The 26847-nt window shown below is 39.9% G+C and overlaps 1 protein-coding gene across 3 annotated transcripts in view; it reads left to right on the top strand.

Annotated features, from left to right (window-relative positions):
* The first annotated feature begins 248 nt into the window (after positions 1-248).
* Positions 249-26847, top strand: part of LOC122671267 — a 71477-nt gene continuing 44878 nt past the window's right edge. The window contains exons 1-2 of one of the 3 annotated variants that reach the window (XM_043868398.1): positions 249-519; positions 16360-16494. In XM_043868398.1, the coding sequence (XP_043724333.1) occupies positions 479-519; positions 16360-16494 (176 nt within the window). In that variant the 5' untranslated portion in view covers positions 249-478. Of the gene's footprint in view, positions 524-16359; positions 16495-26847 lie in introns of all 3 variants that reach the window. The other 2 variants (XM_043868397.1, XM_043868396.1) reach the window with 2 other exon arrangements.

Genomic DNA, 26847 nt, shown 5'->3' with positions numbered 1-26847 from the left:
CCAATGAATATTTCATAAATCGCGGCCAAATATTAATTAGTTGCGAGGTGAGGTGCCACATAATAGTAAAAAAAAAAATTGATGCCGCAACCTTCCAAAGAGAAAAAGGGTAGTGAGGTTTGGAATGATTGTGATGGAGCGAATAATCTGGGCTAAAGACAAGGTTAGCACTAATCTTTAGAATTAATTAACCACTAATAATTAAGATTAAGGAATTCACAGTTTCGTTTTGGTTAATCTATGAAAGACCACTCTCATCACCGTCGATTTCATTGACCACATGCGATTCGCCATGGAAATTTTCTCCTCCAATGAAATATTCCGAATGAGAATCGAGTCTATAGAAAGGTTCAATAATAACAACCATGAACCACCTCGGTTCCACGCAAGCTCCAAGCCTTCGGCTTTCCACAAACCACAGCATAAGAAGAAGAAAGGGATGCGCATGACCTTTACCTAACAGCTCGTCGTGTTCACCATGTTCGCCAAACGCCTCTTGCACAAGGCACTGCATCCTTCAACGGTACTCTCTCTCTTTCTTTCTTTCTCTGTGCGTATTGATTTCATCATCTTCGGCTGCGAGACGAAATTTTTTTGTTCGATTCTCATTATGATGACTATATTCCATTTCGATTCAAAAAGACGAAAACTGTAGCTTAAATGCTAATTTCCTTTCTTTTATTGGGTTTTGGATGATTAAATGAATTGGGAAAAAGAATGGAAGTTCTGTTTTGGGTGAATTGATCGATTTATCGTTCCATCCTAAGCTACATTTCCATGGTTTGGTAAGCTAATTTTGCGATTCTGTTCTTTATTGACCAAAAGGACAGATAGAGGAAAATGATGAAAATGTGGATGATTAAGAGCTTTTTATAAGCAATTATGCTGGGTAGGGGTAATTATGTGAAAGGGAAAGAAACAATGATCATTATTGCCGTTGAATGTGACTCTCTGCATAAAACATTTCAAGGGAACATGAATTCACATCATTTCCAACCAGAGTCATCGTCCATATGGTTAGAATTCGAGGATTGGAATTATTTTCAAATTTCGTATGAATGGAAGGAAATACATGGACATCTCTCTGTTCCAATTGTATTAGTAGAGTTAGTTTTCAACTTGGATGTTCAAACACTTGTGACAGACATAGAGCTTGCCACTTTAAAGTAGATTTGAAGAGCCAATACTATCGGCACTGTCTTAAACTTTATAACCAAGTGAAGTGGTACATGTCCTTCAGCTTGTTACCGTCATTTTCATGTGTCTAACAATGACCTATTATGTATATGGTAAACATTTCCTTTTCCTCTTTATTTTTCTTTGTGGCTTGTGGGAATGGGATCCAGAAGAAGTAAAATATCTATTAAACATTTTCATTATGTACAAGAAATATGTCCAAAGACACCCATACCTAACTAAAAGATATGTATACCTTGTTTCGGTGATGCTGCGTGGAATTTGTTTGTATACATTAGTTAATATCTCTAAAATGTCCTTATTTAGTTGAGTTTTTAGAAAGAACCCAAGGGCCCTGAACTATAAAACAGGACAGTGAAAGCGCATCTAATGAAACCTTTACATTAATGTGGTGATCCAAGAAATATGTATAATCGATCTTTAATATCTTTGATGGGTGGCGGGTGGGGGGAAGGTGAAAGTGCCTGATGCATTAAGGTATTTTTTTCCCTATTGGCTGTCTCAGAGGTGTGTGTGTTTTTATTTTATTTTTATTTCCTAATTATTCTCTTGATTAGGGTTGACAAGTATGGCTCTAAATAGAGTTGAATGGCGAAATAGGATCCGTGTAGCATACCACATTTAGTTAGGATAAGGGTTAGCTGAGTTGAGTTAAGTTTATCCTTGCTTAACCCTTATTGTCTCTTTCTCAAGCATCACCCAAAGAACTTATTTACAACAACTCAGCCTTATCCCAACTAAATGGGGTCGGGTACAAGGATCCTTGCCCTCTAATTGGCTCTTTTCGATGTCATACTTGATACAAGGCCTAAGCTATGCATGTCTTTCCTCAATCCTCACCACTTCTCCTGAGGTCATTTTAGGTTTGCCCCTGACTCTTTTAGTTCCTTCAATCTGAATCAGATCATTACTCCGTATTGGAGCATCCAAAGGCCTTCGTTGAACATGGCCATGCCACCTCAAATGACTTTCTCGTAGCTTATCATGTATCGGAACAACTCCCAAATCAGCTTTATATAATCATTCCTAGTTTTGCCACTCATCCATCTCAACATCCTCATCTCCGCTACACTAAGTTATCTATATGGTGCTTCTTGACTACCCAACATTCCGCACAATACATCATAGCCAATTGTATACTTGTATGACTGTCCTATAAAATTTTCCTGTAAGTTTTAAATGAACACGACAATACACCGATCATACAACACTCCAGACGCTCCTCTCCACTTCATCCATCCTATATTAAATCTCTGTGAAACATCATCCTCTATATCACCTTATTTATTTATGATTGAGCCCCAGATACGTAAAATAATCACTTTTGCAGAATCTCCCTCTCATCAATTTTCACCACCTCATTATCCGTCCTGGTGTAAAGTTACACACCATATATTGTCTTCGTTCTACTTATCTTAAAACCTTTTGATTCCAAGGTTGATCTCTATAACTCCAAGTTGGCGTTAATCCTTGCTTTTGTCTCATCCACCAAAACAATATCATCACTAAAAAACATACACCAAGGAACTTCACCTTGAATGTCTCTGATTAAATTATCCATGATAAGCGCAAACAAATAAGGGATTAAAGCTGATCCTTGATGTAATCCAATTGTAATTGGGAATTCACTACCTTGACCCCCAACAATTCTTACACTTGTCACCGCACCATCATTCATATCTTTAATATGTCCACATATTTACTTGGAACACTTCTCTTCTCTAATACTTGCCAGATTCTCTCTAGGTACTCTATCATAAGCTTTTTTAGGTCAATAAAGACCATATGGAGATCCTTCTTGGAATCTTCAATCTTTCCATGAGTCTCCTAAGTAAATAGTTTCTGTCGTGGATCTTTCTGGCATAACACCAAATTGGTTCTCCACTTCTCCGTAATAGTAGTTTCTTGTCTTAGATGGGTTTCAATAACCCTCTCCCATAATTTTATAGTATGACTTATCAGTTCTATGCCTCTATAATGGTAATTGCAGCTCTGAATATCATTTTTATTTTTATAAATCGGAACCATGATGCTTCTCCTCCATTCATCTGGCATTTTCCATTTTCATTATGCTCATAATCTTATTAAACAACTTGATTAGCCAAGATAAACCACAGATTCCTAAGCTCTTCCACATTTCTATTGGGACCTCATCTGGGCATTGTATCTTGCCTACTTTTATCCTTCTTAAAGCTTCTTTTACTTTAGAAACCCTAATTTTTTCGTATATATCTACGACATGTGGTGTCTTGATGGGTAATGCAGTCTTCCGGAACACTATTACTCGAATTGTTTTCATTTAGTAGGCTGCAGAAATAACCTTCCCATCTCTTCTTAATGTCCTCATCCCTTATTAGTATTTGACCATCTTCACTTTTAATACATCTAACATGGTCGAGATCTCTACTCTTCCTTTTCCTCATTTTAGTTATCTTATAGATAGCTTTTCCCCATTCCTTTGTGCTCAAATTGTTAACAAGATCTTATATTTCTTTGCCCTTGATTTTCCTACAATCTTTTTAGCTTCATCTCTGGCAAATTAATACCTTTGTAAATCCTATAAATCCTTAGTCCTTTGTCATGTCTTAAAACTAGCTTTCTTTGTCTTAATGGCTGCTGGAGGAATGACGTTTTCCCTTCGATTCGCCTAGGACATCTTTAGCAACCTTTTTAATACAAGTAGTCATCTCATTCCACATCGTATTAGTGTCTCCCTCAAAGTCCCATTGTCCTTGTTTGACCACTTCATCAGTAAGTGATTTCAAAGTATCTCTTTTTAACCTCCACCACCTTATCCTAGGGCAAATAAACTCTTGTTTGCTTAAGGATATAGATCTTGTAGAAATATTTTGCCCTTCAAATTTTTTTTGGGCATACAACAACAACACAACCTTATCCCAACTAAATGGGTTCGGTTAAATGGATTCTTACCCTGCAATCAGCTCTATTCGAGGTCATATTTGATACAAGAGTCATTTTAGGTCTGCCCCTGGCTCTTTTGGCTCATTCAATCTGAATCAAATTACTCCTCCGTAGTGAAACATCTAAAGGCCTTTGTTGAACATGGCTGTGCCATCGCAAACGACATTCTCATAGCTTATCATGTATCAGAGCTACCCCCAAATCAGCTCTAATATGATCATTCTTTACTTTATCCTTCCTAGTTTTGCCACATATCCATCTCAACATCCTCATCTCAGCCTCACTGAGTTTATCTATATGATGCTTCTTGTTAGAGATATGTAACACTTCTTAACCAAGGTTCTAATACTCGTCGAAACTAAGATATGGTCAAACTGGTCGAAACCTGTGATTTTTTCCTAGCCAACTCAAGTTGGTGGTTTAAAGGCCTAGAAATGTTTTTTTTTATCTAGTTTTTTGTAATGAGCCTATTTTTGACATTCTAAACACAATGTATGAACTATTTTCACAAATCCAAGATTGCTTAAATCTGATTTATATTGAAGGACTTATGTTCCGATCAAACTTAATTTGGTGTGCACGAATGCTGTTTAAAATCGCTCTAAAATGAAAATATTTTTTTGGACATCAAAACAAATGAATATTTTACCGCACTTTTGGTTTTTAGCAACGTTTTACTATATTAAGATTTATGAAATTTTTAGATTTGAGAAAAAACCCAGCATTAGAAAGTTGAAAATTTCACTTACCGCCGAAAATCCAATTTTGTTTTTGAACTGGGGGGTTGACCTTTTATCCTTGTGGAATTTGATCTTTTTTAACTATTTTTATTAAATTCAAATAGGGGTATTTGCTTATTTATGAATATTATCTTAAGTAAATGTTTTTACCAAATATCAAACCATTTACTTAAATGATAGTCGGCATAAATAAGTGTTTGGCCTGGTTTATGGCATAAATAAGTGCCTATCTTGGTTTCTAGCTAGGTTTCCTCAAGTTTCGATGAGGATAAGTGACACTTATATAGGTATTCAGGTCGAAACTAGCGAAATATGGTCGAAACCAACCGAAACCCTGTAATTTTTAAACTCCCACCTTAACTCGTATTGGTTTCTTGCGAACCCGAGATATCTCGGTGGTTTCGATTGGTTTCGACCGAGATCTTTTTCCAAATTTCCATGTTCTTAATTGCCCAACATTCTGCACCATACATTATAGCCGGTCGTATGATTGTCCTAAAAATTTTTCCTTTTTCTTATAGGAATACATCAATCACACAAAACTCCGGATGTACCTCTTCACTTCTCCTATTTTAATTTTCTGTGAAACATCATCCTCTATATCACCTGCTTTATTTATGATTGAGCCCAGATACCTAAAATAATTACTTTGCGGAATTCCTCTCTCATCAATTTTCACCACCTCATTATCCGTCCTAGTGCAACTAAAGTTACACATACTCCGTCTTCTTTTTATTTATGTTAAAAATCTTTTGATTCCAAGGTTGATCTCTATAACTCCAACTTGGCATTAATCCCTGCTTTTGTCTCTGTTAGCAAACCGTGGGTTATAAAGAGAGAACTAGAGAATAGAATGTGTTAGATTCACTGATAGGTAAGCCCCTCTATTTATAATAGAGGGGAAAGTTACAAAGGGACTGAAATAGACATAATTACCCCTAACTAGCTAACTCTATAAGAGCAGCAACTTCATCCTAAGATCATAAGAATAAATCTACCACAAAAGGACCAGAATACCCCTACGATATTCTGGATTACATATTCCAACACTCCCCCTCAAGCTGGATTATAAATATAAGTAAAGAAGGAGGATCCAGCTTGAACTAATAAGAAAAAAAAACTCCATAATAATGCTAACACTCCCCCTCAAGTTGGTGCATACAGGGCACTAATGCCCAACTTGAACAAAACGGGAAGAAACAAAGTTGCAGCAGAGTCCAGCTTTACAGAAGAACGCAGCTTTCAAACAAACCTTCAAGAACTTGAAAAATAGATCTTCAAATCCTGGGTAGACTTGATTAGAAAACCGGGACTGGAATGTCTTCCAAAAAAGGCAACTTTCACGAATCTTCTATAGTTGTCCAGTGATGAATCTCTGACTGATAATCTTGAAGATAAGCAACTAGGGCAGCAAGCAGCGGAAACAAATGAATCAGGCAGCGGAAATGATCAACCCAACTGTAGATCCTCATATAGGCACTGCAAAGGCACTATAAATCCTCAAATAGGCAGGCAATAACCAACCATCTTCAATACTCTTCATCTCTCCCTTACGGCAAACTCAACCCAATAATGAAGGATACCCAATTGCAATGGTGGAGAAGACTGATCTTCTATATTTTGCACCAATGTTCCTGTAAGTTATGCTTTCTGCAATGGCTGCAGGTGTATTGTACATAATCCCCTCCCTCACGTGTAGTAGTGTACGTGGACAGATAACGGAGATGATGTAAGAAATAATGCAAAAGTATAATATTCCAGATTTTCTAAAAGGTGCTAAGGGTAATGGAAAAGGAAGAAATGGCAATTTAGAGAATACCATAAACTTCCCAAGTGGTTATGGGTATATGCCAAAGGTATGGTATGGGAGGTGGTAAAGTGAAAAAAAAAGCAGTGGGATAATGAATTACGGAGAAAAACAATGCAACATATAAATTGTCAACCATCTTCAAACGATCAAACAAACTCCTTAGATGGAAACTCTTGCAGGGGAGAGACACCAAACTCCAATATTCAAATCGAATAAGTAAACAGATCTGATTTGAAGTAAAGAAAGACTCCAATCTTCAAGGCTTGATCAATCTTCAAACACGGAAGAACCAGTGTGCAAAACTCCAATTTGTAAACTCCCACATGCTAAATAGAATTGACGAAGATATCTGGGCAGAATTGATGTAATAAACTTAAAAAAAACTTGGATCAGATCTGAATTAGTGAACAATGCTAGGATCAAGCTCTTAAAGTAAGCTGGATTTGAATCAGTAAAGAAAACTTCATAGTACTGAATAGATTTGTAGTCGCAACCAATAAGTATGGAACACACTGTTGTAATCCCAAATAGAAACCAATCTCCAGGGTAGTAGATCCGATTCTTCAACAATGTGAAATAAATTTGATCTCCAATAGTAGGATACTCAGTCTCAAGAACAGGGCAGCAGTATTCCACATAAAGGTAGCAGTGACAGGTTAATCAGTCATGCTTACAGAAGCCAATCAATAGCATAGTACTAAAACTCGCGAAATTTCGGTCGAGATATCGAATATTTCGAGTATCTCGACCTATCCGAAACGAAACGCAAGTCCGAAATGAAAAAATGCAATATTTCGAATATTTCAGAAATTTCGGTCATCACGTTTCGGAAATTTCGGAAATCTCAGTAATTTCGGTCATCTCGTTTCGAAAATTTCGGAAATCTCGGACATTTTTGGCATTTTACACCCACAGAAAAATACCATATTTCGACCGAGATTTCGACGAAATTTCGGTATCTCGGAAATTTCGGTCAAACCGAAACACCGAAACGAAACGAGATTTAGTACCATGATCAATAGAACCAGCAAGGTATGTAGTACAGCTCAATAGAACCAGCAAGTATAAGATAATAACTCAGCAGATCCAATAGTAAGTGATGCAGTTAGCCTCATAGGAACTAGAAAATAAATAGGTTGATTGATGTAGAAGGTGACCATAAGGATGAAACCTGAGTTTTGTTAAAAAACTCCATGAATGATGCTGAAACTTGGGTTGAGTATTCCTCTGATGGTGATAAAACACTCTTAAAAAAATCAGCAAGATAGGACATCCCTTCCCCTAAGATCGATTAGAGTCAGGGTTTTGTAAAAAACCTTGAAAGTTGAGATCGATTGTAGGGAAGGGGGCTTCAAAAAATTGATGATGACTTGTCAAAGTGATGATGTCTTGGCATAGATGCTGTCCACAGCTGCTTGAATGGATCTCCAATACGAACACACAATCTGTTGTAGGAGAAACACCAAAAAGTGCAGAAAAAATAGGGCAGCAACTATTTTGTGTAAAAGAACTTCTTCAAGCCATAAATAATTGAAGTAGATTGCCTCTCTTGATTGTAGAAATACCTCTAAAAAATTACAGCAGCAACAAACAACCCTAACCCAAAAATCGATGTGTCAGGGTTTTGTAAAACCCTGAAATTAAAGATCGATTGGGGTAGGGGTCTTCTAGAAAACTTGGATAGGTGCAAGATTGAGGTCGAGTAGTCCTTGTAATGGAAGTAATCAGCCCTCTAAAAATCAACAAAAGCTAAAACCTGTAACCCTAAATTCGATTGGAGTCAGGGTATTGTCAGGGTTTTAGCAGGTAACCAAATTAGAAGGTTAAGGAGGCTTTGCTGTAGAAACTAATCCAGCCATCAGAAAGGATCCAAATTCAGGTCGAGTAGGGCATATAGTAGTAGGGAATCACCACTAAAAAATCAGCTGCATCTGAAAAGAGAAACCCTAAAATCAATTGGAGTTCAATACCCTGACAAGTTGAGATCGATTAGGTATGGGGGCTGGAATGGTTAATGAAAGCTAGAGAAAGAAAAAAAGGGAAAAGTGGACAGTGGAATAGGGTAGAAAGGTGCTGGAAAAGGGTGCATAGGAGTCTCCAACAATGGAGGATCAGCTCTCATTAGTGATAGAAATCAAATCTCCAAAAAATTCTGGAAAGCTCCAATATCATAGGTATGGTTCCGGTAGATTTCGAACAGAATTTTTTAATAAAAAAAAGGTAGTATGGGAGGAGGGCAGCAACTAAATGATTGGATGCTTTGATTACCTTATAAGGATGAGAGGAAGAAAAAAAACAGAAGGAGAAGCCAAAAAAGAGAGAAAGGAGGGAGAAGTCTATTGAAGAGAAGAATGGTTTTTTCTTTCTAACCTAGATTAAACCTGCTCTGATACCATGTTAGCAAACCGTGGGTTAGAAAGAGAGAATTAGAGAATAGAATGTGTTAGATTCATTGATAGGTAAGCCCCTCTATTTATAATAAAGGGGAAAGTTACAAAGGGATTGAAATAGACATAATTACCCCTAACTAGTTAACTCTATAAGAGCAGCAACTTAATCCTAATATCATAAGAATAATTCTACACCAAAAGGACTAGAATACCCCCACGGTATTCTGGATTACATATTCCAACTGTCTCATCCACCAAAACAATATCATCAGCAAAAAACATACACCAAGGAACTTGATTTTAAATGCCTATGGTTAAATAATCTATGATAAGCGCAAACAAATAAGGCTTAAAGCAGATCCTTGGTGTAATCCAATTGTAATTGGGAATTCACTACCTTGATTCCCCATAGTTCTTACAGTAGTTACCACACCATTATACATATATTTAACTATGTCCACATATTTACTTGAAATACTTCTCTTCTCTAGTAATTGCCATATTAACTCTTTAGGGATTGAGCTGTTTCAGAATTTTATTTCATTTGATTTCACTCTTGCTCTTTAATAAGCACATGGTTAATTGGAGATTGACAATCATGATGACCATATGTGGAGTTTGACATCCTCCATGTCCCTGCTTGAAGCTCGCCTGTGTTCCTGCTGGCCCTCCTGGCCGGCCTGATCGTCCCTCCTCTCCCCTGCCTCTCTCGTTGGGATGCCATCTACATCTCACAACCCTGCTTCTCCTCCCACTTCCCCTCGTCCCTCCTCCCCTGATCCCCAACCCATCTCACCTGCTCCTTGGACATTCCTTTTCAACCCTGTCTTTGCTTCCTCTTCTGATGGACTGCCCCTCCATTTCGTTGCCCCTGGCTCGGAAGGCTTGAACAAGGTGGCCCTTTGCCCCTTGGATGTTCTGGAATTTAAAGCAAAGTTATGGGAGAATAGTCTTGTTGGTAATTTGGGTTCCCCTCCGCCATTCCCTATTGTCAAAGCCTCTCTCTCCAAGCAGTGGAGACCTCAGGGAACTTTGGATGCTTTCCTTTTGGACAATGGTTTCTTTATCTTCAAATTCTCCTCCGCCACTGACAAGGTACGTGCTTTAGAAGGAGGCCCCTGGCTGGTTGGTAAGAAACCAATCTTTCTCCAGCAGTGGCATCGTCACTTGCAGCTCAGGCGCTTGGACCTTTCCACGATTCCTCTCTGGATTACCCTGCTTGGCTTGCCTCTACATTACTGGTGTACGGATGGTCTGAGCTCCTTGGACTCTGTCTTGGGTAAGCCTCTGTTCTCTGATGTGAGGGCCTATCGCAAAGATAAGCTGGCTTTTGCTAGGATCTGCTTCAAAGTCTCAGCGCAAGATGCTCTGCCCTCCTTCATCACGGTAAAAGAAGGAGATGACTACTCTTTTGAGCAAGAAGTTCATTACGACTGGAAGCCACCACACTGCTCAGTCTGCAAAACCTTTGAGCATGACTCCAAGCTTTGTTCCCCCACGGTCCTGACCTCTACTGGTCCTTCTCCTCCTGTTGGTGCGACATCGTCTGACGTTGTTTTGCCTTTGAATGCCGGAGAGGAGCTTTTGCCTCATCCAAACCCTACTCGTCACAGGCGTAGGTCCCGTGGTAGGAGAAGAACCAGATCTCGTTACCGGAATCTTCACAGTGTAGCGACGTTGCCGGCGGAGGCCAGCAAGGATTCGAATGGGTCAAGCATGCACCTTTCCCTAAGTCAGAACAAGTTCAGTCTTCTGGTTGACGTAGATGATACAGAGACTTTCGCTTGCCCGAAAAGCTTCAATTCGATGTTTTGCCTCGCAGCAGGTCCCGGATGTCGGAAGCAACAGCATCTGAACTTCCCTTTTCAAGCTCTTGCAATGGTACTTCCTCTGCGACTGCTCCTCTGTCGTTGGTTCCTTTGGAAACCCACCCTTTGCCTTCTTCGGTTGCTGCTGCGTCTCTTTCTCGGGCTTGGTCTTTACAAGGCATTTTGGAGTTAAACTCCTCATCTGGCTTTTTAGACAAGTCTCGATTGGGGCCCACTCCTTTTGTCGTTTCGACATCCAATCCTCCTTTGGTTCTCTCGGGTGTAGCCTCTACTGGCCTAGACCAAAATAACTTAGGCTTGTCGATTCCTGGGCCGAGCGACTCTTTAACTAATGCTTTCTTCGGGTTGGGTTCTCAACCAAACCCAGTGACGCTTCTTAACCCAGATGCCTCTTCCCCTTCACCCGACACTCCTGCTGCTCTTAGCCATCGGGTTTCCTGCAAGTCAACTTTTGGTTCTTCTCTCCACTGCTCCTACAAGCGTCGGCATCGGAGTGAAACCAGATCTCGGTCTGTTATGACTCGACTCTTGGAGTCCCCGCTGCCCCTCCTCCCTCTTTCCCAATGATCCAAGGTTTCTTATGGAATACTCGGGGCTTAAATTTTGCCTCGAAACATGCTTCTGTTCGTTCCCGTCTTCGCTCTTCTCGCTTTGCTTTATGTTGTCTCCTTGAAACTCACATCAAGGAGCAAAATTCTGATAAAATCCTTAAGTATATTGCCCCTGGTTGGTCTTTGCTTTCTAACTATTCCTCCCACCCAAATGGGCGAATTTGGACCCTCTGGGATCCTCGCAAAATCTCCATCTCCCTCCTTTCCTCTTCCTCCCAATTCATCCATCTCTGTTTTTCTGACTGCCTTGGCCATGCTTCCTTTTTCTTCACTATTATCTATGCTCACAACTGTTCAATTCAAAGGTCTCTTCTTTGGGCTGATTTGCGTTCCATTGCCAGCAGCATTGGGTCTCTCCCTTGGGGATTGGGGGGTGACTTCAATGTCATCAGATTCAGTTCTGAAAAACAGGGTGGTAATCAGCTTGATTTGGAAGCTATGGACAATTTTAATGATTGTATTGAAGACATTGGGGTTAATGACCTTAGATGGACGGGCTTCCCTCTTACTTGGACGACAAAAGGGCTGGTATGCATCGCATCTCTTGCAAGCTTGACAAAGTCTTAGTCAATGAAGCTTGGCTTACTTCCTTTCCCTCCTCCCATGCCACCTTTGATAACCCAGACATATCTGACCATTCCCCAATATCCCTTGCCATTCAGCCTTACTCTTCCTTTAGCCCCAAACCTTTCAAGTTTTTTGATATGTGGCCCTCTCACTCCTCCTTCTTGCCCACGGTTTTGGAAGCTTGGAACAAACCATTGTTTGCATTCTCAACTCCCCTAATGGCTTTCTCCAAGAAGCTCTGCAATGTCAAGGAAGCCCTCAAGGTTTGGAATAAGAACATTTTTGGTGATATCACTCTTCAAGTTGCTGATTGTAAAGAGAGGCTTGCCTCTATTCAGATTCAGCTGCAGGCCGACATCCACAATAGCCTTCTTGCTGAAGCCGAGAAAGAGACTACTATTGAGCTTTCCTCTTTGCTCTCTCGGGAAGAGAGCTTCCTCAAGCAGAAATCTAGAATCAAATGGCTTGACTTGGGTGATTCCAATTCTGCTTACTTCCACCGCTCAGTGAAGGCCAGTGTCAATGCAAACTCCATCACTCAGCTCACTTCCAATGATGGCTCTCTTGCCACTACTGTTAGGGACATAAAGGACTTGGCTGTTCAGCATTTTAAAGGTTTATTCAATGCTCGCATGGAGGGAAATGTTCCTTTCCAAAGTCATTTGCTCAACAAGTTCATCCCTCCTAATCATCTTGATGTCTTGAGCTCTATCCCCAAAGAAGATGAGATTGTGGAAGCTATTCATTCTCTAAAGGTGTCTGGTGCTCCAAGGCCCGATGGATTCAGTATGGGATTTTTTCTTGCTACCTGGGATATCATCAAGGCGGATCTTATTTCTGCCATTGAAAGCTTCTTCTTCAACCCCAGCCAGATCAAAGGTGTCAATCATACTTTTCTTTGCCTTATTCCTAAAAGGGAAGGTGCTTCGGCTATGAATGATTTCAGGCCCATAGCCTTATGTAATCTTCTCTACAAGTTTATTGCTAAGATCCTAGCTAGAAGACTCAAGAGTGTTGTGGATTTACTGGTTAGTGACAACCAATCAACTTTTATACCAGCCAGGAACATCTCTGACAATATTCTTCTTTGCAATGATATAGTCAGAGGCTTTGATAGGAAGAATCATGCCCCGTCTATTCTTTTGAAGATTGACATTCACAAGGCTTTTTATTCTCTAAGGTGGGACTTTGTATCTCAAGTTATGCTCAAGATGGGGTTTCCTATGCCTTTTGTTCATTGGATTAGCTACTGCATCTCCTCCCCAAAGTTCTCAGTCTTAATTAATGGCAAACCTGCGGGTTATTTTGGAGCTTCTGTGGGGGTTCGTTAGGGATGCCCTCTATCCCCATACTTGTTCACCTTGGCCCTGGAAGTTCTTTCTAGGCAAATTCAGATCTGTACTGATCAGCAACTTATCGTTCCTATGGCCAAGTGCAAAGCTTTAAAGCTTACCCACCTTGCATTCGCTGATGACTTGATGATTTTTTCTAAGGCCTCCATCGCCTCCCTTGAGTGCACCTTGCTTTGTCTGCAGCAATTTCATGAGCTATCGGGTCTTCGCATCAACCCTTCCAAGTCCCTTCTTTTCTTTGTTGGAGTTTCAGAGTTGGACAAAGTGGGTTTTCTTAAGAAATCAGGCTTCCAAGAGGGGCACCTGCCTGTCAAGTACCTGGGGCTTCCTTTGATTCCTGCCAGGCTCTCTGCTCATCATTGCACCCCCATGTTGGATCTTATAAGGAAAAAAAGGCTCCAGTTGTGGAAAGGCAAGCTTCTCTCTTATGCAGGCAGGTTGGTGCTTATTAAATCTGTCTTAGAGGCTTCTTATATCTACTGGTCTGGCATCTATGGGCTCCCGCAAGCAACCATCAAGTCCTTGGAATCTCTGTTAGCTTCTTTCCTTTGGAAGGGAACCGAATCCTCAAGATTCCTCCATCCCATAAGATGGGCTTCGGTGTGCCTCCCAAAAAAGGAGGGTGGTCTGGGCATAAGAAGAATCAAAGATGTTAACACGGCCGGTATTATCAAACTGATCTGCAAGATATCCTCAAAAAAGAAGAGCATTTGAGTTGATTGGGTTTATTCGGGTCTCCTCCGTCAAGACTCAATTTGGACTGCTTCTGCCTCTTCTGATACTTCTTGGGTTTGGCGTAAGATCCTTGAGTCCCGCCACCTTGTTCTTCATTATATCAACTCCTAGACTAGTGATGGTCTCTCCACTTCCCTTTGGTTGGATTACTGGCACCCTAAGAGAATTTTATTGCATCTAGTCACCCCAAGGACGATCTATGCTTCAGGTCTTCATAGGCTGGCTCTTGTAGCGGACATTCTTCATCATGATGATTGGGCCCCTCCCCCTACCTCTTCCCTGCCTCTTTCTCTTATTTGGAATGACTTTCAGTCCATCTCCAGAAGATTGCCAGCTAGGGGTGATTGTGTCTCTTGCACAACAAACAGCTCGCTTAAGTTCTCTTCCAAGGCAGCTTGGAATCTTATCCGGTTCAAAGGCACGACGGCTGTTTGGAGGAATCTTCTCTGGTTCAAGCATCATATTCCTCGCCATTGCTTCACTGCCTGGAGAGTCTTCACCAACTGTCTTCCTATCAGGCCTTTCTTCGCAGACGTCAGATCCAGGTCTCCAATGCCTGCTGCCTTTGTTGGAACAATGTTGAAGACTTGGCTCACCTATTCTTCGAGTGCCCTACCTCTAAGGCCATCTGGAAAGGTATTTTGACCAAATGCTGGCCTGCCCAAAGAAGAATTCTCCCTTTCTCAAGAGACTGGATTTGGGTTGATATGACCTTCAGTGGATCCTCTATTTGCGACACCGTTGGGAAGACGGCTTTTTATGCTGCCCTCAACCAAATTTGGATGGAGCGTAATATCAGGAAATGGTCCTTCAATTCTCGTTCATATCAACAGATTTGGGATTCCATTTCTTTTGAAATCTCCTCCAAAATATTGTTAGCCCCTCCCTCTTTTTGTTCCGACACCCCAAGGAACAGACTTATTGTTGTATCCTAGGGTCTCTCTAATGTATCTTTTGCTGCTCCAGTTCCCTCTAGCTGAAGCTTTGGTTAGCGGTCGGCTCTTGTAATTTCCCCCCTTGGGGGCCCCTTTTTCTTTTTCTTTTGTTGGTAATGAATTCTTTTATTCACCCAAAAAAAAACTCTTTAGGGATTTCTGTCATAAGCTTTTTCTAGGTCAATAAAGACCATATGGAGATCCTTCTTGCAATCGCTAAATCTTTCCATGAGTCTCCTAAGTAAATAGATTCTGTTATGGATCTTCCAGGCATAAAACCAAATTGGTTATTCGTAGTAGTGGTTTCTTGTCTTACGTGAGTTTCAATAACTTGCTCCCATAATTTTATAGCGTGACTCCTTAGTTTCTTGTCTCAGGGCATTAGTGTTTTGCGTAATTATTTTATTATTTTCTTTCAGTAAACTGCAGTAAGGGTTTTGTTTGGAAGAACTAGATTTACTGATATCAGAAATTAGATATACCAAGGAAATTTCACTTTTGAAAACACTTGGTGTTTGGCTTGGCGCATATCTAAAATGAACCAGTTGATCACTGATACGCTTTCTGGAAAACCTGGGCTGGGGGGGGGGGGTTTAAATGCTGCATCACTAGTATTAGGTGGATCAAGGAATTTCTTTTCTTGAATTGTAGTTGGAATCTGACAATTCTCTGATATGAATGCTGGAAAACTGAAGCAATTGCCCATCCGGATGGTCTTATCTTTCTGCTTTGGAATTAGCACAAAGGAATTTATCATAGAACAGGATTAGATATCATATGGACTAAAAAGTTTCTGCATGAAGTGATTATTTGTCTGTTATCATCTTACCCATCGTTTAACTATTAACAGCATTATCTTGTGTTGAAAATCTTTTTCTCGTGTTTGTCAATATTGACATGATTCATGTGAATTAGGTGTCTTTATTTATATTTCTGTTATGTTTTCTGTTTGCCCCTCCCTCCTGATAATATTTTGCAGCTTTTAAATCTGTACTTTTTTTTTGTTGGGGGGGGGGGGTTTGGATTATGACTGTCTTGTTTTAATATTTATTTAATTTTTAAGATGTATAATTGCATGTTCTTGAAGTCCTTTGTGAGGTCACTAGGTCATTATCATTTCCTTTATGAAATAGTCCAGGTGGAGAAACTCCGATAATTGTCTTTTCCTGCCTTTTTTTAGTTGATGGTAAAACATAGTTCTTTTTCTTGTGTACTAAGATACATTTTATATATGATATAGTTCTATTGTCAATTGAAAAAAAAATTTGAATCCAGAGTAATATGGAACATGGAAGTGTGACATCAGTGGACCTGGATCCCCACATTGCTCTTCACTATGGCATCCCATCTACTGCATCAATTCTCGCTTTTGACCCCATCCAACGCCTCTTGGCCATTGGAACACTGTAAGTTAAAAATGATTTCTTAATTCTTTATTTAGTAATTAGTTTGTGGGACTTTAGTTGGCAGCTACAGAACCTGGTCAGGAAAGTGTTGAACCACATTGGTGGCACATTCCATTTTATTTTGGTAAAGAAGATGTGGCAGGGCTTAATTTGTGGCCATAAAATTGCCAAACATGGGTCTAGCTGAGGGACCTGAACCAACTTGCTGACATGATATTTTGCCATTTCTAAACAACTGTTCAGATATTTCAGCTTGGGCTTCAATTGCTAGACTAGGGTATTTGCATTTGCCATTTCATATTTATTATCTTCCTGGATAGAATACAAGACATCGTGGGTTTTTTACTACCAGCAGCAGGTGTTAAGGATTGTTGAGACTTGAGAACATGCAAATAGTAATTTTTTTTGGATAGGTTAGAAGTTAACATTCTGCATGCTTCAAATGGTTTATGTTACAAATAAAAAAGTTTTGCTAAGATCAATTATAACACTAGTTATTAAATTATGAATGTATCTGGTACAAATAAAAAATGGTCAGAAGCATTCGACTGTTTAATGGACTGGATGGTCTGAAGATCAGTTAAGGGTTGTTGGCCCTAAACGCTTTTGATCTTGGACCAGATCATTCAGGCCTGTGCTGCTGGTCTAACCTTGATGGCCATCTGATCTGTGAATGCATCGAGTTGAAGCAGACCTCTCGACTTCTATCAGAAGTCATGTAATATTAGTTACTAGGGTCTAATAGTCTTTCCACTTCTTTTTTTTTTTGTGGAGTTGTTTAACCCATAGTTGTCAAGCGCTAGGCGATCCAAGGCGTTTGAGGTCCTCCCTAAGCGCTTAGGCGCCCTAAATCGCGTTCCAATATTATTTATTTAATATATCAGTTATATGTGTTAAACAATCAAAACACACATTTGGTTTATATGTTCTTGAAATTGGTCATTTTCAAGCATACCTAGTCTCACATTTGGTTTATAATGTTTTTAGAAAATATGATGTTATCAATAAGTAATTAACTTTCTCTCGATTTAGAGAAATGTTCTTTTTTTTTGGGTGAATAAGAAATTCATTACCAAAGAGGGAAAAAAATACAGGGCCCCAATAGGGGAGCAACAAAACAAAGAATCCGGAACCTAGTCCTCACAGGGGAGAATTGGAACCAACAAGAGAGATGGAAGAAAGGCCCCAAGAGACAACAATGAGTCTGTTCCTTGGGGTATCAAAGACACGTGGAAGGAGAGGCAGACGATAATTTCGCCTTAATTTCAAAGGAAATGGAATCCCAAATCTGCTGGTATGACCTAGATTTGGTTGTCCATTTCCTGAAATTACGCTCCATCCAAATATGATTTAGAGTAGCACAAAAGGCAAGCTTTCCAACCGTGTCACAAATAGAGGATCTTGCAAAAGTCATGTCGGTCCAAATCCACTCGTGAGAGAAGGGCAGAATTCTTCTAGGAGCCGGCCAGCATTTTGCCAAGATGCCTTTCCAAATTGCTGCCGCAGTAGGGCACTCAAAGAATAGATGATCCGAGTCGTCCACACTGTTCCAGCAAAGGCAACAAGAGGTAGAAACTGGGATATGCCGATGGCGCAGGAAAGCAAGGGTTGGAAGGCATTTGGAAAAGATCCTCCAAGCAGTGAAGCAGTGCCGAGGGATATGATGCTTGAACCATAGAGAAATGTTCTTGTTCTCTAAGAAATTTGATTGATCAAATGATTTTATTTTTACATGAGACTTTTTGTTTTAGGTAGAGCACAAAACCAGCTTTCCAACAAATCCAAATTGCTTAAATCTGATTTGTATTGAAGGAGTTATGTTCCGGTCAAACCATATTTGGTGTTCGCGAATTCTGTCAAAATCGCTCTAAATGAATTTTTTTTTAGATATCAAAATAAATGAATATTTTACTGCACTTTTGGTTTTTAGCAATGTTTTATTAAGATTATGAAATTTTTAGATTTGAGAAAAACCCCAGCATTAGAAAGTTGAAAATTTCACCTATCGCAAAAAATCCAGTTTTGTTCTTGAACTAGGGGATGACTTTTTATCCTTTTGGAATTTTATTTTTTAACTATTTTTATTGGATTCAGATAGGGGGGTATTTGCTTATTTATGAATAATATCTTTGGTAAATGAAATACCAAATATAAAAACATTTACTTAGATGATATTTGGCATAAATAAGTGCCAAAACCTGCTTTGATACCAATTAAACCAATGCAAGGTGCACTACAATAAGGCGGCAGCCACCTAGGCACCTAGAAATCCACCAGGACGCCTAAGCGGCGCCTAGGCGATGCCTTGACAACTATGGTTCAATCTTACAAATAAAGTTAAAAATTAAGATAGTTTCAAGATTTTAAGTCTAAAGGCTGCTTTGTGCTTGAAGTTGAATTTTTTATTTGGTGTGGGCATTTTGGTGTGAAAAAAAGGTAAAACCCATTTTCTGAGAGAAGGTAATGGAAAGTTTTTGATGTGGGTTGAAGCATGTAGAAGAAAACGACAAAAATAAAATAAGAAATGTTACTATTCACGAAAACAGTACCACGAGTTATTGTTCACGTTGTACTGTTCATGTGAACAGTGATATGGGGCCCGTATGGACTGCTGGAGTGGTGGTTTCCTTGATGTATTCTTCTAGAAGATCTTATTTTGTTTAGTTTCTATTTCCCTGTAATCCTTAGTTATTAGTTACTAATTTTATTTAATAGCTAGGATTTTATATTACTTGCTGTACAAGCCCCAATAGCAGCCTTGTAAGGGACTTTCTATTTTCAATTATTTCCTTTTTGTTATTAGCATTCACTACTATATATGTAATGGACGTATTGGGTCCCCCCCACACGATTTAATGAAGAGGAATGGTGTTTTGCTTTGCGCAATACGATGCTGTAAGATGCAGTGAGGTGAGAGACCTATGAGAGGGTGAGAGGCCCAAGGAAGAGTGAGAGACTCAACCCATTCTATCCATCTCCTTCCCCTCTTCTCTTCTCCACTCGATCTCCCCTCTTCCCTATTCTGACTTCTATTTTGTGGCCATTCAAAACCACTGTTTTGGCTGCTGTTTGTCCACTGAAGTCTATATTGAAGCCCCCAACATTGCTGATATTAGTAGGTGATCAGAGAAGGCCTTTGCAGGCCTTGCGGTTCTGGTTTTCTCATTTAAGCTTGCTGCAACTTCGCACCCTCAGATCTGGACACCCACCTAACTACCTTGGCTGATATTTGGAGGATCAGATCAGTACCTGGAGAGCTTCACTCGATCCTATTTTGATGCACATCTACTGGCTGGATTGGATTATCTCTATTTCTATTTTCTTTACCTTTCAATATTCAGCCCCTGAGGCCTCAGTTTTGGCTGATTTTTGGAGCATCTATTCTCACAATCAGAAGCACCACTCAGACCTGAAATTGGGCCTCTTCTGTTCTATGGTTTGGGAGTTATCTAATTTCTCCTAGTTCTGCCAAGAAATTGAAGTACATCAGTATTCAGCCATCGGATTAGGCTGAGGATTTGAGGATTTTCCCCCCTTGTGAGAACACCATTCGATGGTAATATCCTTCTATATTCACCCCCTTTTCTATTGCAAGTAATTTCAGAATTACTTACCAAGTATAGCACTGTTGTGTGTGCGCACTAGGGTGTTATTAGCTGTTAATTGAACTATTTGCTTGGGGTTGTTTGATACTTGTATTGGGTACTATAGGGAGTCTTAGAGGTTGTCACAACCTACTGATATGTACTGTTGAGTTCATATTTAAATTCTGCTATTGTGTCCGAAATCAGTTCCTTTGTTTGAGAGTATTGTGATCCTGTCTGGGGTTAGGTTGGTTGTTACCTAGCCTTACATTAGTTTTTTCGTCTTTCTAATTTTCAATTCTTCTTTTTCTGTCAACGCGTGTGATTTTGTTGTGTGCCCTGCTGTTCATTTGAATCGGTGGAAGCCATTGACGTGTTTAACTCAATCAGCAAGCTTTGATCTCACCAACTAATCTCTAATTTCTATCGTTGCCTTCCCTTCCTCTGAAAATTTATCTTACTCTCTGGGTGATCCATTAAGTAGCAAGCGACCTATAGAAAATTTGATTTGGGCTGGTGGTAGATAGGATGAACCATAGGTTGATATTACACACTCCTTTGAACCAGGATCTTAAGAAATCCCTAACACAGAATTTAGGTCAACAGTAGGGTCAAAGTCAACATTATCCGATGAAGGTCAGATTCTGGCCAATATTCATAAACTGTTAGAACCAGTAAACCCCTACGTACTGCAATGTTCTAACAGTCTGATTTAGTGTAATGGTCAAAACAGTATAATAGCAAACCCAAAACTCAGATTTTGGGACAAATCTTTTATCAGCAGATCAGCTGACCTGATCTGATTCAAACCCTGGTCGAAGGTGATGGGACTAGGGTCACTATAAGCAGCAAGGTTACAATCCAAACCCCATGGTAGGATCGAATGCATTGAAGTACTGCGGATCGCCTTTGATTAACAATAGGAATGAGGGTTATGATAGGGCCAGTGACTGGGTCAACAGTAGGGATAGGCACTGGTAATAAGGCCACAGAATATAAACACAATCTAAAGTTCAGATTGGTGCCCACAGTGGAGTTACTGAGTGAGGGCATTTGCCGCCAGAATTAGGAACTAATTGAAACCTGTGACCCTTGGTTCAGAACACCTTCAAATTAACACTAATAGTAGGTAAGGTTGACAATAAGAATCTCTTAAAATCACAGTTACAACTGATGGCCAAAATTAAAATTACAGAAGTATCCCCAAAATAGCAGCTATAGATCAACCAATAGGATCAGCCGACACCACCTCAGGTGGGGCTCAAACTACTGTCGAAGGTAATATGGTAGGATCTCTCGAACACTTCAAAAGATCAGCCACAGATGATGGCATCAAAGGAAGAGTATGAGTAGGGTAACACCCTCCCAAAGTTTGAGCTAAAGTTGATGGACAGAGTTTGAGTTGTACGAACTTGAATGTTGCTGCATTAGAACTCCAAACAAGGCTACCACAGGGGTTGATTTTGAATCTCCAATAACAGCGTTCTTTGAGAAGGCAGGAATCTCCAGTTCATGGCTTTGTTCATTTCAGCCTAAGTAGTGATATTCATAGTACTAAAACTCGTTTCGTCTCGGTCGAGATTTCGAGAATTTCGAGTATCTCGGTTGAGTCGAAACGAAATGCGACATTGAATTGAAAAATGCAATATTTCGAATATTTCGGAAATTTTGGTGAAATTTCGGTCTTCTTGTTTCGGAAATTTTGGAAATCTCGGTAATTTCGGTCATTTCATTTCGGAAATTTCGTAAATCTCGGTCATTTTTTGCATTTTACACCCACAGAAAAAATACCATATGTTAGAGAATATAGATGAAGAAAACCAGAACCGAGAATGGAGGAAGAAGAGAGAAAGAGAAGAAGATGAGGAAGAGGAGAGAACTATTTAACTTATCAGCCTCCCTCATAATGCTTGTATTTATAATCTCAAATTACAATAGAAAGGGGAACTCCTAATCAGATTAGGAATTCCTAATCATGATAGGATTCCAAGTTACAATAGGAAAAGAACTAGAACTAACAACTCAAACTGAAACTAAGACTAACAATTCACAGTAGAATTAGGACTTGACATAATTAGAAACTAGGACTCCAACTAGGACTAGGAAAATAGAAGATACACATATCAACCAAATCACTGTTCATGTGAACAGTGTCACATGAACAGTACTTTAACACTCCCCCTCAAGCTGGATTATACAAATAAGTAAAGAAAGAAGGTCCAACTTGAACTAAAAGGAAAAAAAAGAACTCCATAATAATGCAAACACTCCCCCTCAAGTTGGCGCATACAAGGTATCAATGCCCAACTTGAACAAAATGAGAAGAAACTAAGTTGCAGCAGAATCCAGCTTGACAGATGAATGTAGCTACCAAATAAACCTTCAAGAACTTGAAATAATTGATCTTCAAAACCTGAACAGACATGATCAGCAAACCGGGACTAGAATTTCTTCCAAAAAAAGGCAGCTTTTAACGATCTTCAATAGCTAACCAGTGATGAATCTCAGATTGTCATAATGACATAAAATTTTAAAGTTAAATAACTAGAGCAGCAAGTAGCGGAAACGAGCTGAATTAGGCAGCGGAAAAACACTATATCAACCCAACTGAAAGTCCTCAAATAGGCAACAACCAAATATCTTCAATACTCTTCAATACTTCAATCTCCCCCTTACGGCAAACTCAACCCAATAACGAAGGATACCCAATGGCAATGGTGGAGAAAACTGATCTTCTATGTTTTGCACCAATGTTCCTGCAAGTTCTGTGTTCTGCAATGTCTGCAAGTATACTGTACATAATCCCCCCCTCACGTGTAGTACACGTGGACATAACAGAGATGATGTAAGAGATAGGGCAAAAACATAATATTCCAGATTTTTCCAAGAGGTGCTAAGGGCAATGGAAAAGGAAGAAATGACAAATTAGAGAATACCATTAACTTCCAAAGGGGTTATGGGTATGTGCCAAATGTATGGGATATGAAGGGACTTAGAATTATTGAAAGGGAATGGTGTTGGAAAAAAAGGATGGCATGACTGTAATTTGGTGGAATTCCACTTTTTAAATACACACCAAGCCAAAGGGCAAACTGGTAATAAACCAGAATTTTCAAGGGTCAATTGGGTAGTCAAATAGGGGAATGTATTAAATTAATGGCAGTTCCATAAATAACCAGTATTTTGCAAGGGGAATGGCAGAATTGTAAATAACACAATTAAAAAAGGGATGGCATAGTTGTAATTTAGATGAAATCTGATACCACCCAAGGCAAAAGGGTAATGTTGGAATGAACAGTAATATAAGGACAGGTAGACAAGAGAAGATGATAAGGGCATAAAGGGAAACTTAAGGAATAAAATAGAGTAACTAATAAAAGAACCAAGTCTCTTGAGTCACGCAACTAGAGAAAAGTAAGAAAACACATTCTTGATAAATCCTGGACCAAAGGATAAGGCAACACGTGACATGGGAAACCAACTCATAAAAGGAAAGAATTGATCGCTAAAGGCAAAGAGTTTTGACCGTCTTCTACCTCTTGACAGTCACGGCTTTGTACCAGCGGAAACAAAGGGGAAACAGAGAGGCAGTAACCAAAGGACCCATTGATGAAGGTTGTCTTCAAACTTCGAACCAGCAGCCGACGGATCTGGTTCAGATACGGTAGATCGAGATGGATCAAGATGCAGTAGGTCTTCTACTTTTTCGATCAGCAAACAAAAGCAGGTCCTTCAATCTCCTCTGATAGCGAAAGCAACCCACAGCATCAAATCGATTCAGCAAGTAGAAAACCAGAATTTAATTCCATATACAAACCTTCGATAGCAATCGAAGTAAACAACAGCAGCGACAATTGATGAATCGATCCAAATAAAATTTCCCACAGCAATAATCAACCCTGGAAACCAGAAATCGAAGAACACCTTCTTCTCTGTTCACTAGCTTCTCAGGAGGAGAGGACCTAGTCGAACCGAGAAACCTTTGTCTTCGAACCGACGGTACGGTTAAGTAGGGAAGAGTAGTAGTCCAAAGGGAAGAAGAAAACCACAGCTGCTGCAAACACCATACAACCAGAGCACCAAACACCTCAACCAACCCAGCAGGAAATCAATATGTAAATCAGCCGGACCTTTTTCTTCTAAAGAGGACAGCACTTTCAACGAACAGAGGTTCTTCAGATGTTGGTTCAATTCACACAACAGCAGTCATCTTCTCCAACAGAATCACTCCATGATAACAAAAATAAAAGGGCAGTAATAGCAGCCCCATCCCCAGACAAAGAACACAGCCAGCAGAAAATTGCAGGTGGATGTCCTTCTTCTTCCACCTTTGAACCAGTCCTCAAAAAGGAACAGCGGCAAGCAACCGACACATAAACAAGGCTTCGAACTTTTAATCGACAGCCATAGCAACAAAAATCAAACAAAAAACTGAATATCTATAAACATGCAGCAGCGGTGACGGTGGCTGCTCACCACACCAGAGACCTTACACGACTCTTAAACCGGCAAGACGATAATAACCCAGGGTAACTTCAGACCATGAGCTCTGATACCATGTTAGAGAATATAGATGAAGAAAACCAGAACCGAGAATGGAGGAAGAAGAGAGAAAGAGAAGAAGATGAGGAAGAGGAGAGAACTATTTAACTTATCAGTCTCCCTCATAATGCTTGTATCTATAATCTCAAATTACAATAGAAAGGGGAACTCCTAATCAGATTAGGAATTCCTAATCATGATAGGATTCCAAGTTACAATAGGAAAAGAACTAGAACTAACAACTCAAACTGAAACTAAGACTAACAACTCATAGTAGAATTAGGACTTGACATAATTAGAAACTAGGACTCCAACTAGGACTAGGAAAATAGAAGATACACATATCAACCAAATCACTGTTCATGTGAATAGTGTCACATGAACAGTACTTCAACACCATATTTCGACGAAATTTTGGTATCTCGGAAATTTCGGTCAGACCGAAACACCGAAACGAAACGAAACGAGATTTAGTACTATGGTGATATTACCCGGATGCCTAGGGTTCAATTCAACTGCTGGTACTTGATCCACCGGCTGTCAATTTATCGATAGAAGCTTCTAGAGATGCCATCATCTGATGTTTGGACAGCAGTATCCACAACCCCCTTGCAGGCTCTGTAGCAGGAATTGATATATTCTATTAAAGTGAGTCCTTTGCGAAAATTGATTTGAATGGGAGGGGAAGTCGTCTTCTCAACCTCCAAACGACACAAACCAGTGGAAACCAGACCTCTTCGAGATGATCAAACTCCTTCTCTTCAAAGCTGCTTCATCTGCAAAGTGCAGAAGAAGTTTACGTAGTCTGAAATCAAGCCTAGTGGCCAACAGAAGACCAGACCTGGTCGAATGTCCAATTCTCATGAGTCATGAATGGGAGGTGCCTTGGATCTGGGATTTGGAGGGATGAGTCACCCCGGGGAAAGGATTCTTCAGCTGAAATCTGAGAGCGAAAGAGAGAGTTATAGGGAGATTGAAATCTGATAGGGAAAGACTGTGGTACCACTGGACAGGGAACCAAGGGTACAGGTTTGGGAACTCAACACGGAAACAGAATATAAAAGATGAAGAGGAGTGGGGGGAATAAGAACAAAGAAGAAGTGAAGATGTAGAGAAGGTCTTAATGGACGGGAAGAAAGAAGAAATCGAGGAAGGAAGAAAGAGAGGAGAGGACCCGCAACCACCGGCTGCCAAGCCACACAGGCACATACCTTGACAAACTCAATTTCTCAATTATATTATTTAATCTTATCTCCATTATAGGGTTACACGCATATTAATAGGAAAATAAAACTCCTAAAAGGTACTAACTCTTAAACTAGGAAACTGAAATCAACTCAAACAGGGAAATCCAATATCTTACGTAATCTACCCAAATAAAATAAAAGATTACATGTTATATTTCCCAATAAAGAAAATAAATATCTACCAAACTACTTTGGACCAAAAAGTTGGGTTGGGCTGGTTCCATCGCAGCTTGGGCTTCCACAACGGGTCGTGCCGGTCCAACTAAGTCAATGGTACTGCATCAACAGGTCTGCAAAGTTTGAGGGAATTCTAATGGTTAGTATTGGTCCAGTGGAGTGTAGAGTGTTGTTGTCATTGTTGGCAACATATTTAGTCATATTGGTGTGGTGGTAATAGCTACTGGTGATTTGGTAAAGTTGGAATGGTCAAACGGGCCTCTACACAGTGTCAAGGGCAATTTGGTCATTTGGTAGGGTTATAGTGGCATCCGAGCATGGAGGATGTATATTGGCAGTATATTGGGTCCCTAAGAGGTGTTTGGCAAAGGCCCAAAGCAGCAAGTGAAGGCCTCGTACATCAAAAGTTGCAATTTCATAGGATCGCGCAGTGGGGTCCACTTTGAAGCTATTTTTGGAAGTCTTAATGGCAGAACTGGGCGAAGAAATCTTCATAAGAAATTTAGTTCATCGAGTCGTGGTTCCAACGCAATTTGAATCATGTTATTGTGAGCTCGGACAAAGCAGTTACAGTGATTTCTGTGGAAGTGTGCGAAAAAGAATCAAAATGGGAGATCTTTGTGAAAAATTGGAGCTTTTTAGAGAGCATTCTGTTGTTTTTCATTGCAACAGGTTATGTAATCACGTGGCTGTGGTTACAGAGGCCATTTTCCATTTCGTTTGGGTTGATTTGGGTATAAAATGTGCGTTTTAAGAGCAAGATTCCGTTTCGTAAGCTTTGGTTGGTTGGGAGATCAGTTATG

The sequence above is a fragment of the Telopea speciosissima genome, chromosome 8 (genome assembly GCF_018873765.1).
Source record: "Telopea speciosissima isolate NSW1024214 ecotype Mountain lineage chromosome 8, Tspe_v1, whole genome shotgun sequence".
NCBI classification, from domain to species: domain Eukaryota; kingdom Viridiplantae; phylum Streptophyta; class Magnoliopsida; order Proteales; family Proteaceae; genus Telopea; species Telopea speciosissima.
The sequence above is the reverse complement of the archived record's forward strand: the minus strand, read 5'-3'. Positions and strand labels throughout refer to the sequence as shown.